We start from the raw sequence: 12886 nt of genomic DNA on the forward strand, positions 1-12886 counted from the left end.
ATGTGGCTGAAGTCACTGTGAACGTTTTCTTTGCTATAGCAGACCACAATCTAATAAAAAAATATATTGTTATTAACTTGGTTATATTTATTCATTCTTGAAGTATCTTGTATCTTGAAAGTATCTTTACCTAATCTAATCAAAATACCTCTTAAAGCAGCTTTTGTCAACAGCAAACAGAGCTTCCTTGAATGGTAACTGAAAGTGTTTCCATGATACTGGGAGGATTAGGTGCTGACGTGTTCAAGTTGTGTCTGTGTCACATCAGCAGTCTCGGTGATGCGGCTCAGTAATCTGCCTAGCACACCTGCCATTAGCTGTGACTTCTCTATGACACCTCTGCCTGCTCCTGATGGAAACTGAAAACTTGACAGTGCTGCGAAGCCTGTGTGTGTTCAATGCCAAAGTGTAACACCTCTCCTAGGTGTTTTGAATACATCTGATTTATAAATATGGGGATGAGGTGAAATGTAGTCTTGCCCAAAACAGAACATGGAAATGAATGACATTAATGAAGTTGTGTATCTGGTAATACTGTTTCTATTCTTTGGATTACAATTACGTGCTCTGGCAAACCTGAGAGGACTTCACTTTATTCAATGAAGTCTCCCACACTTGATTAAAAAAGTTTCCAAGAATAAAATAAAAAAATCTGTTACCAGACAAAGCCCTCACATCAGGCCACTGTGAGTGCAGGCGTTGTTTTCATCTGTTTTTCTATGCAGCATCTGGATCAAAGGGATGATTTACAATTCTCTTCAGGTTTTGTAGTGAATTAAGGAAGCACACCTACTCTTGACAATTTTAATACAACAGTCTGTGAGAAATGAAGCCGTCATGAACTAAGCTGGATTCATTAGCCAATCAAAACAAAGACTGCCCAGTCACTGCAGCTGGCAGCTGCTCAGTGCAAGCACACTAAACACAGGTTAAATATTCAACAGGTTCATTTCTTACCTCCTGCTCCCATCACTCACTAGCACTGGAGGTGGTGGTGAGTCATGGATATTAATGAGAGCCATTACCCCAACGCTTCAAACGATTTTCCTATAGCCATGCCTCTTAAGTGGATAAATGGTTGGAATAAAACGCAGAAACACATGATATGCGGGAGGATGCAACTCTGTCGTACTTGTTTTAGTGATCAGCTTAGTTCACAAATGATTTCACCACAATAGCAGGATTCAACACTATGTTGTACTGAAAGCAGTAACCTCTCTATGCTGTGTCACTATAACGACTGTCTTTAAAACCACAGGTATTAATAATTACTGTGCTCATTTCCATTTTACTATCATTGTTTTCCTTATAAAAACCACTGACAGCTTGAGGCTTATGTTGAATTGGAGTGTGTGTGAATAATACTCAACCCAAATGTGCTGGAGAGTCTTGAAGAATTAATGAAGCCAGAGATGAAGAGGGTATGGGACAGGAAGGGAAGGTAAAGGAGAAGACGATGTCTGCAGCAGTGACACGATCTGTCATCCTCCAAGGTAATACGTGGAGCTCAGTGTGAAAAATGTGCAGGTTGCTGTGTGTCACTGTGACACCACCTCTCACCTCATACAGACTCACTCACATTGTTTGCAAATGAGAAAACACATCACATACACACACTGTGCATAACTGTAGTGTGTGTTCAAACTCCCTGACATCCTTCCTACTTTGGGCCTGTTTTCCAAGAGCTTTACACAAAGAGCTGCGTGAATGCTCATTATCTGCGGGCCCAGTTAGGGGTAGGTGGGCAGATAGCAGGGGGCTTCCTGTGAGTAAACATGAGGTTGTTGAAGTGGTTGGGGTGGTGTGAACAGGGGTGGATAGGAGAGAAAGGATCTGTATGAAACAAAACATCAGGTGAAATTTAGAGTGGAGAGTGGGAACCGAGGAAGGAAGGTACTGGATGGATAGAACTGATGATGATGCTGCCTTGCTCCCTGTCCCTGCATGTCACTCTGGCACCCTCAAACTCCGTTGGGAGCAATTACTACTGTTCCCTTCCACAGAGCACATCGGTCTCTATCATGAATGACAATATCACTCCCGATGCTCATGTATGGACTAGAGCATCAGCTCTCCCCACGTCATCACATGCAAAACAGAGGAAGGCTGGCATGATGGGAGAGAAAACAAACGCTATGCATCATTCAGAGTTCAGAGTCACAGCAATGTGCCCTAAACAAAGGTGTACTATTTAGCAAAGTGTGTAAAGTATTCACTAAGTGCAGTATATCATAGGTTTTATTTGAGAAAGCTAAGTTGGTAAAATCTGGAAAAAACACTTCACACCAGGGTTTTAAGGTTTGGCAAAGCAAATTAGAAGTTTAATTTAAACATATACTTTAACATCACAACATTCACCACACGGACATTTGTGAATGTGAATGAACAATGTGTACAACGTGGAAATGGTTCTTACATATGAGTTTATCTGGTAGATGACAACCATACATTCTGTGCTTTGATCTGTTTATGTCTGTAGAGCGGTTGGCACAGTGTGTTTTCCCACAGCAGCCTGTTACTACACAACTGACAAAGAGCACATAGAAGGGAAGAACTGAGCTGTTGCATACACACACACACACACACACACACACAGTGATATACATAACTCTGTAAACAGTCAGGGCCAGTGACAGGACTGTGTACCCCAGAGGTTTTTGTTGCCACACATTCATTTTATCAAGCCATGTGAATATGACTTTGTATGGAGTTGCTATGGTTACTTACTAGATATTGCCAGTCCTAGAGGCAAAGACAAGTCCTAAATAATAATACGAACATGCTCACAGCATGAAATATTGAACAACCACTGTTTCGTCAGAATACCAACAAGAGTCGTTATGAACTTCCAGTTCGACAGTAATCGAGCATGTCCACACCCTGTGTGTGTCCTCTGTCCTCTGAAAGACACTCGTTCAGCATCATATTGTATTTAATTTAAGCCCCTGAGTGCAATACAGATTTTCATAGCTCTAATTTATTTGCTGTATAGTTGGTGCTAAACACCCAGAGAACCTTTCCTTCATGCTACCACACTGCTGTAGTGCTCTCTGTGTCTTTGACATGCCAAACTGCTTATGTTCTGTGGAACGTGAGCATCCCCCTTAGGATGCTGGCAGACTCAGACTGCCTTCATCATCAGTGTTTCACAGCAATTTCTGTCTTTGGTTAGCCATTTTCTGTGTAAGGACCTCAAACTGCTAGGCTGTCTTGCAGTAGACAATGTAAAATTTGCTGTCATTTCTTATGGGATGTTAGCTTTTGAGAACCCCACGCATGGCTACCTTGGTGTGTTATGTAAACTGGCCTCCTCTCTTTGACAGAACGCTGTCACTAACGTGTCTTTTGGCCTACCTGCCAGTCTGTCTGCTGCCCGTCTCTCCTCTAGTTTGTTTTTCTGTATCAGACTGACTCCACCTGTGTGGCCATCCATCTGTGTGTCAACCTGTTTATCAGCACGTGAGCGTGCATATCTTCTCCGCGTCAACATCTGTCTCTGCGACAGCCAAATGCTGTGTGTTTATTTATCTTCCTTGGTTCGGCGCATATCCCCGAAAAACATTAAGAAGACTAATCTGAAGCTTATCGCATGTGAAGCTGATCGCTTGACAGCATCACACTTTCTGAGAGTGATATTGATGAATGGGTTCATGAGAAAAGTGACATGGCATTTTGCTGTAATTTAATGCTGGCACTATGAAGTCTTAATGAGTACCATTTATCTAAGCATGCTGACAGATTTGTCATGCTGATCAATATAAACTTGTCAAGCATTGTATTGTATTATTTGAACATACATTAATAAAATGTATGTATTTGTATTATAACTGTGCATATGGGTGACAGAATGCTTGCATATGGATAACTGCATATAATTTGTGTGTACATGTAATATAGGAAGTGATTTTCTCATGTTGCCTGTTAAAATCAGATTACTCTTCTTCCAATGACTGTATATGTGAATAGAGCCATCACTCTAGTTCTGTCCGAAGCCTCAGACCTTTGGATTAAACCGACCCAGATTTCAGAAAAGATTTAATTATCTCTTTGTCATCAGGAGATAAGTTTTTATTCTAATGCATTGTGTTGCTTTTACTGCTCAATTCATATTTTATTGTGTAGACTGCTTTAAATGTCTTATGACAGTGAAAGAGTTCCGGTGGGCTGCAGGATATTTTGACTTTCAGTCCGATTAACAGTAATATATTTTCACTTCACAGCCAGTGCTGTCATCTCTGTGATTTTCCTGAAGGAGACTCTGCGGGCTTCTGACATTGTTGGTAAGCAAACATTTAGTCCGGATTATAGCACCTGAGGACCTCACATGTCCTCTCAGATCCCTGTCAGTCTCAATAAGTAACATCTTCAATTTAGATTTATCAAACTCACACACAAACTGTCGGTGTGCAAGAAAATAAAAGGTTCCAGTCTCAGTTTGGATCATACCAGAATCAAATATTTTGTTCACTTGTAAAAGTCAATTTCTGTGTACCATGAATTGGAGAGAAAATGCACATAATCAACAGACCTATCTCCTTATATTGTTTTATGGAAAGCTATTGTTTGTCAGAACAATTTCTAGAGTCTGCCCCTCAGTGGCATGATTGTGATGGTCGCTACAATAATGATAATTAAAGCTGCAAGACTGGAAATTCATGTAATCATTACATGCATAACTGCATATTGTTCATCATCAGCATTTCCTGCCAGTTTCGTATCATCATGTAATTGCGGATTGACATTATGAACCACATATTTGAAACATGTACTTGTATGAATGTTTTATTTATAACAGGGATTCACATTTTTCGGTGGTTCTCAAACAAGCCAACAAAAAAACAAACTAGCAACAGAATGAGACATACAACAGTTTGCTGGCTACTTTCAATGGATAAGGTAAAATGAGAATGAGTTTCACAAGTCCAAAACTTTATTATCTTTATTTTTCTGCAATGCAAATAAACTACCACGTTTGGTTCATACTTAAGTCTGATTTTCTAAAGACCGCTTTCAAAGACAATGCTCTGTGAACTGAAGGTGGCTTGTTAGATATCGGCAGGTTATTGGTTATTTATATTGGAAGGAGGGAAGTCTGCATGATGTCCAGTGACTATATCTCTCTAACATATATTACACAGTGATAACCCTAGTGTATAAATTGATGTTGCTTTTATTTTTGGGTGTGTGTAAGGTAAAGATATTGTCATAACTGACGTAAATGTCATAATTAGGGCTGCATGATATGCAAAATATGTCTGTTTCTCATACCAAACAATAGCCATATTGTGATTAGATTTTTATCATTATATTTTGATTGTCATTATGGTGCAACCTATGCAACCACATTTTTAAACTGTCAAAGTCTAAAAAAAACTTCAAATGATATCTGCATACTTTCTGTTTAGAGTTGAAACAAAGTGTGCCTCAATGGTTGCAATGTGAAATGAGCTCCAGGGAAAGCAAAATAAACTTACTACAGTTTCACTACAGTCTCACCATACTCTGCTCTCTTTCTTCCATAGGGGGAACGCTGGCAATAACAGGAACATATCTCCTGGTGACATTTGCCCCCCACACTTCCACACACATCACAGCCCATCTGGTCCAGTACTATATCATCAGCTGGCACTTCCTGCTTTACTTTGTATGTAAATCTATAAAACGTTCATCCTCAGTGCTGTAATACTGTGCATAGAATGTATAAGCATGCTTTCTTGGGATGACTGTTTCTTACTATGCATATATAAATTTCTTAGCACCTTGTCATTGAAATGTCCATGTCAATGCATCTCCTGGCAGCTGTTAGAAAGAGTTTCGAAGCATTTAAATTCAATCTAAAAAGAAGTAATAAAAGGACGTCTTTTAATTATTAATCTTAGGTAAAGCAGTTGAAGTACTGCCAAGGGACATAGCTCAGAGTTTGAGCCCATGCTTTGCATGCAGACAACCCAGTTTCCAACCCCAGCCACAACGCAAACCAGTGGTACCCTTGTGCCGGTCCCAAGCCCAGATAAATGGGGAGGGTTGCATGAGGATGGGCACTGGGTGTAAAAACTGTAGCCAAATCAATCATGCAAGTCAAAGTCACAAATAGGAGAGAAAATAGCTGAAATAGAAAAAAAAAGTTAAAAATTTAACTAATCCCTGCTACCATGAAAGATTTTTGATATTTTTGGTATTCCAACTCAGATGGATGAGCTCATTTCTCTGCATTTTTGAAACTAAGATTGTCTGTTTTCCCTCTTTATATAGAATCTGCCTCTACCTCATGGTCTGCAAGTGTATTCACACTCACCACGTGTTGTCCCTCTCCAACTTTGCCTCAGGCAGGGAGCCCATAAACACTGGTGTTTCCATAGTGACCGCTGTGGAACAAAGTGCTTTTTCAAATCCTGCACATCACAAAACTTGTTCGATACTGGTAATAGCACAATCCTAAATGGTATTCGGCAGTAAGTTGTGCGGAAGAGCCCTATTTTGACTCCTGAGATCTGCCGGTCACTAGAGCCAGTAGTCTTGATGCCAACCCTAGCCCTAACCCAAATTTAAAATTAGTAAAGTGAAAAATAAGCTCTGAAAAAAAATCCTTTGCACATATCCCAGACTATGACCACGCCAAAGGTTATCTGCCCAAATGAAGCGGAGATTAACCTAAAACGACATCACCTAGCAGCTCATCAGACGAGCCAGCCATAGTTGAAACAGTTCGTATAGGGCAGCAGTGTCATCGTTATTCAGAGCACAGCATTGCCCTCAACTATATTTCATATTCCACTCCTGAATCTGATCCTTTTTCCTGAAGTGACACACACATAGCCAGAAATAACAAAAACAGATCTAATGCATCAAAACCAAAAAGACAAATGTTCAATCAGACATTAGGTAAATAGGGGCAGATGGATAGACAAACACATGTTTTCAAATTGAGACAGTCCTGCTGCTGTTTCCTGCAGTGATTGACGGTGCGAGAAAGGGTATGCTGTCTAAAACATCTAGAAATGCATTGTGAATACTCAGTCAGAGAACAAGCTCCATCCAAAATGGGATTAACTGTGGGTGGTGATTAATCAGAGGAAAGTGAAATATCCATCACTATCTTCTCATTATTTCCAGAGGTCATATTATTATTGCACGATTTCATCTGCCTTCACAGAGCATAGTGTTAAAGGATTAAATTATTATGAATGGTCCAGGTCTTTCTAAAAGACTGATTATCTTCCATCCATCCATTCATCTTGAGGTAATCCCTCTTTAGCATGTTATAGAAACACAAAGATGCTTTAGACATACAGATACAAAAATTCTGAGGTGAGCCAGCCCTTTTCCTCTCTGATCCTATAGTCCATCTGTCAGATCTCTACGCTTTCATATTCAGGGTCCCTTTTAATAAAGACAAGAAATTCATTTAATTTTCCACCATGGGCAAAGGTTTGATTTAGAAGATGCTGCTCCCTACCTGCATACAGCACTCATTTATTGCTTATTTCCTATATATTAAATCAAATAATCAAAAAAATTTTAATAAAATTATAATAAATAACAAAAAACAAATAGAATGAAGTTTAAAAAACAACTTTTGTTGGCCTACCCCCTTTAGAACAAAAGCAAAGAAAAGGAAAAAAACAAAAAACAAACCCAAAACAATAATTTTCCTCAACACAGACTTCTCAGCCAACTATAAAATCTTTGTATTCCTGTCATTACTCCAGTACATCTATTAGTTCCTCTGTATTATATTGGTTCACTGTGGAAAATTTGATCATTGGCTTAAACTTCCCAAATGTTCCCCATGATTGACTCCTTTTATTGTGATGCTGCGAGACTCTGTGTTTGTCCTAATTGGTTGTTATTTTTATTATACTTTTCCTCTCAGGTCATGCTTAATTACCCTAATCTGGAACAGCTTTTGGATACAGATAATTTCTGACTCTGTACATGATTTATAATGTTCTGAAATCAACTAATCTTTTGAATTTGAGTTTGTTTGTTTGATGAAGCTTGGGTTTGGTGGTTCTCTGTATGTGGACTACACGTGTTGCTTTTTTTCTGCAGAATGAAGATTGAGTTAATATTGGTTTTGTATGTATCCCTCCATACCTTGATGCAGTATCAGAATCAGAATCATACTAGGAATTTGACTCTGGTGTTTCAACCTTGGACAAAGGAAAAATAAAAAGGAAATATGTGTATAAATATATAAATACATATATACATTGAAATTAGAAAATTAAATTAAATTAGCCTGTAATGTATGGTAGTCTGAAGAACCAGTACAAGTGAATAATGATGTTTTCTTCAGGAAATCTTTAACTTTATACAGTATTGCTATTGACTTAGCTACTTTAGCTTTAAAGTAATTTAAACGTCACTTTCAACTTACCTGTTATTACTCCAAGTAATTTGATTTCTGTCATTCCTTCATTTTCAACATCATTTATCGTGAGTTTCTTGTTAGAGTTTCTTGTTAGAGTTTCTTGCTAGAGCGATTTCCAAATATTATGCATTATGTTTTGCCTAGATTAAGTATCAATTTATTTGAAACAAACAATATCTTTCACTTCTTCATTTCAATGCCCACTGTATCCAAAAGCTATTCTATGGTTATTCCGACCCCAGAGTAAATTTGTGTCATCAGGAAATATGAATGTCTTTAGTGTTTTGGAAACTTCACGTCGATCATTAAGTAGTCATGCATGACTTTGTTGTATAGATAAAACACAAGAAGTAAAAGTCAAGAACAATGCAGATTTTCATTTTCTGAGGCAATGGTGTCTGCTTTAGTGATTTACATATCCCCTCTCCCTCTCTCAACAGTTTATAGAGGTCGTCATCTTTTGCATCCTGCTCTATCTGTACAAGAGGAAGAATGTGAAGCACATCGTCATTGTGATGTTGCTGGTGGCTTTGCTTGGTATGAACAAGTGGAAGCAGCCTGTTTCAGGGCAGAGGCTATGGATTAAACCATTTTAGATAGTCAGAGGTTGCTCTGTTGCCTGGCTACCGAAAATGGACCTGTGCTCTGTAATCATTTCTGTAAAGAGCTGAGTAGAACACGATGGAAGAAAAATAATTCACTACAACTCACTGCGAGATAATTAACCACCTCCACAAATCAGCATGAACCAGTGAAGATGTTTTTCAGTACAACAAGTTGTGATGTGTTGCCTCTGTGTTTCTGCAGCCTCGCTAACTGTGATCTCCGTCAAAGCTGTGTCAGGAATGATCACAGAGTCGATAAAAGGCCAGCTGCAGCTCATCTACCCCATATTCTACGTCATGCTTGTCGTCATGATTGCCTCCTGTGCCTTCCAGATCAAGTTAGTCAAGGTTTTCTCTCCTTTCATGTGCACCTTCTTTTTCTCTCTTTCAGGATTTTTTTTTTTTTTCTGAAATCCCTCTTTGCCACAGACTGGATTAAATTCTCATATTTTTTTTTTTTTTCAGTTTCTGAACAAACAAAATTAAATATATTGGACAGGGTGACATGCAGCATATCTCCAGTATTATGATGGATGAAGGCTGCTTCATGGTACCTCTGTAACCGTGCCTCTGAAACCTTTGTCTATGCCCTCTCAGATTTCTCAATCAGGCGATGAAAATGTTTGATGCCACAGAGGTGGTCCCTATCAACTTTGTGTTTTTCACCGCAAGTGCTATAATCGCAGGTTGGTCAACCATAAGTCTTTCTCTTCCTGTGAGTTATGCTTCACATATGGTGTGTTGGTGTTTAAAGTGAGTTATTCTTCTTCTTTTTAACAAATCTCACAAAAGACCAAAACCAACAAAGAGTTGATAAATGTTTATAACCCTAATACATCTTGTTTATCAACACTGTTAAATTTTTTCTAAATTTATTTACAGACATGCATGATTGTCATTTCTGTTTGTATGGAATCATACACTATAAATTACATCAGGGCACACACTTTACTTGGTTTAATACATTTAATTCATGTTATTTTTTTTGGAAATGATGGAAAGAGGATTGGAAAAAATGTTTTGAAATCAGAATCCTTAAAGAAAAAAAGAAAGGCTCTTTGTGTCAGGAAGACATGAGAGATGAACAAACAAACAACAAACAACAAACAAAATATTGCTGGCTTTGGGCTTTTGATAAAATTGGTTGATTAGAAGAAAACGTAACCACAGCGTTATCTTTGAAGAATCATGTGTATGCACCAAAACTCTCAGCAATGGTTGAAATCAATTCCTGACACTACACAGTGGAGTACTATACACAGTTAAAATGGTGATTCACTCCTATATTTATGACTTGTTCTGCAGAAGGCCCACAGTATTTATTGTATGTTTATTTTGCCAGGTCAGGTCTTTAATAGCTTGTCAATAACAGGGCTCAGTGTTCAATCTGAAAAAAATCAAGCGTTTCTCTAAAGTAATTTTGTCTTGAAAAGAAAATAATGTGAAGACACTTGATTTTAATTTGAATTCATTTTCAACAATGGACCTTCAATGCTAAGTCAATTTCCTTCCTTGTTAGTCTTCTTTTGGATAAATTGCTCAACCATTGCTGACATTATGTCACTTGAAGTGCTTCTTTAGTAGATGCCAATACAAATGTTCTAGCAATTCAGAAAATATTAGCTATGAACAACACATTGTGAAGAAGGTCATGGGTTTGGTTCCCAGCCTGGGGCCTTTCTGTGCGGAATTCGAATGCTCTCCCCGGGCCTACATGGGTGTCCTCCAAGTACTCCGGTTTTCTCCGACCATCCAAACACATGTTTGGGTTTATTGGTGACTCTAAATTGTCCATAGGTCTTAGTGTGAGTGTTTGTTGGTCTCTGTGTGTTGACCTTGTGATGGACTCGTGACCTGTCCAGGGTGTACCCCACCCTCACCCAAAGTGAGCTGTGAGTGGGTCCAGCACCCCCCGTGACCCAGAAACAGAAAAGCGGTTGAAGATGAATGAATGATCTAAGAGGTTACTGTCAAACTCTGTTAATGTGGGCACTGGGAGAAAAGCCACAGAAATACCCCAGGCCTGGGAACTGAACCTGCGACTTCTTGTTGTGGGGCAACAGCGCTAACCACTATGCTGCCGTGCTGACTTTCACGTCCCATAACACATCCATCATAGTGGCGAAGCCACATGGTATGTGGTGCTTGACTTACTCACCTTTTCAGAAAATCATCTGCTTGGTTTTGCTGTGGCCTTCTCTGAAAACAAATATAAGCCATACCAACACTGAACAGCTGTTGTATAATACCTATTAGAGGTCTGCATAATAGCATCAAGGGGGTGGACTTGTCCTGTAAAAATACTTTTGTTCCAAATTATTAGCGGGGTCCTGAAGTGGTGGGCAAATCAGTGGCCTTGGGTACAGTGAACTTAATGCTCCCACTGGGAAATCTGCTCAGGATGTAAGTTACATTTCACAAATAAACAAAGCAATAGAGAGCCGTTCAACATATTATATTGCTTTGTGTAATTCATTTTAATGGGCTTTTGTATTTCACAGGGATAGTATTTTACCAGGAATTTGAAGGCTTGGCTTTACTGAACATCCTTATGTTCTTGTTTGGGTAAGCGTTCAAGAGAACACCTGTAACTACACCTTCTTGAATTGATGTATTCACTGTAAGATCATGCCTGTCCATCCATCTCTTTTCCAGCTGTCTTCTGTCTTTCCTTGGAGTGTTTCTGATAGCCAGGAACAGGCCAAAGATAAAACAACAAGATCGTAATTTTATCGCCATGGACAGGATTCCTGGTAACAATCAATCCACTGCTTATCAGTTCTCGTCACAGCAGAGTATATTGAATTTTAATTTATATCAAGTATGCATTGACTGACCAGGCAAGCAATGATAATGTGACTCTCCCAGACGTGACCCTGGATTTGTCAGGCTGCTAGTTTTTCAGCCCTGGCAGCAGGGTCCATCTAATGAGCTGTGCTGACTGTGTTCACAGGGAGAAGAAACACAGTCAAAGTGCAGCCTGAGGCAAAGACTCTGACATACGGATCGCTCGCAGCCAAACTCATGTGCAACAGAGCTGGCCAAACAGACGATTCTTAGGACCAACTCCATCTGTCATGACTGTAATTTTGGTAGATATGTGTGTGAGTGCATCTTTTCCTGGGTACTTCAATAATAACTCTATTTGTAGAAATTAATGATAGACAGTGATTAAAACCAGTGCCAGCTGAGCGCCAGCATCAGTGGCAATATTAGTGGTACATTTTCATGCCAGAAATGTTGAGTACCTCTCTCAAAAGAGACTTTTCAGTTTCTCCTGTGTTAATAGTATTTTCAGCAGTTACTGGTGATACCTGAGAAGACAGGCTGTCTCTGATTCTTGATTATCATCAATTTTTAATTAGGAAATGGCATCTATGAGGCCACTGTGACAAATGCCTCAGAATAAAACATGAATTATGTTAATCATCTGAATAAATTTGGTCTGTGTGTGCATAGTCCGAGGAGGCGCCCTCATGGAGCACAATAAGTGCACTACCGCCCTCTAATGGTGGTGGAAGCTCAAAGATGATCTGGCAATTGATTATCTTTGAGCTGTCATATTAAACTGAGACAATGTGAATTCACCACATTGGAAAAAGCAGTTTTTTTTTTCTTTAAATCTTTTCTGGTGGTTCATCAGATAAAGTTTCTCACATTTTTGTTTTTAGGTTTTCAGTGCATGTGTGAATGACGCACTTGAGCTTTCATCTCTCTGAAATCATATAACAAGGAGTTCAACTGGAGTGTAACTGGTGTAAAAAAGTTCTAATGCACAGCCTGACCACCCTTCTTTACCTCAGTTAAACCTCAGACTACACATTCAGCTGAACTGCTTACTAACTTTAGTGTTGCCAAGCAACAAACACTCTTATCTCCCACCTACACATTATGGGATGTGTGGAAA

General features: G+C 39.1%; 1 protein-coding gene across 1 annotated transcript in view; it reads left to right on the top strand.

Moving 5' to 3' along the window:
• The window catches only part of nipal2 (NIPA like domain containing 2), a 28055-nt gene extending 15298 nt beyond the window's left edge, over positions 1 to 12757 (top strand). Inside the window, exons 5-12 of the mRNA XM_029503508.1 lie at positions 4221 to 4280; positions 5523 to 5644; positions 8815 to 8911; positions 9182 to 9317; positions 9577 to 9665; positions 11481 to 11544; positions 11635 to 11732; positions 11933 to 12757. Coding sequence (XP_029359368.1) covers positions 4221 to 4280; positions 5523 to 5644; positions 8815 to 8911; positions 9182 to 9317; positions 9577 to 9665; positions 11481 to 11544; positions 11635 to 11732; positions 11933 to 12039 — 773 coding nt within the window. The 3' untranslated portion in view covers positions 12040 to 12757. The remainder of the gene's footprint in view (positions 1 to 4220; positions 4281 to 5522; positions 5645 to 8814; positions 8912 to 9181; positions 9318 to 9576; positions 9666 to 11480; positions 11545 to 11634; positions 11733 to 11932) is intronic.
• The last annotated feature ends 129 nt before the right edge of the window (positions 12758 to 12886 follow it).

This window comes from Echeneis naucrates, chromosome 6 (assembly GCF_900963305.1).
Source record: "Echeneis naucrates chromosome 6, fEcheNa1.1, whole genome shotgun sequence".
Lineage (NCBI taxonomy): Eukaryota > Metazoa > Chordata > Actinopteri > Carangiformes > Echeneidae > Echeneis > Echeneis naucrates.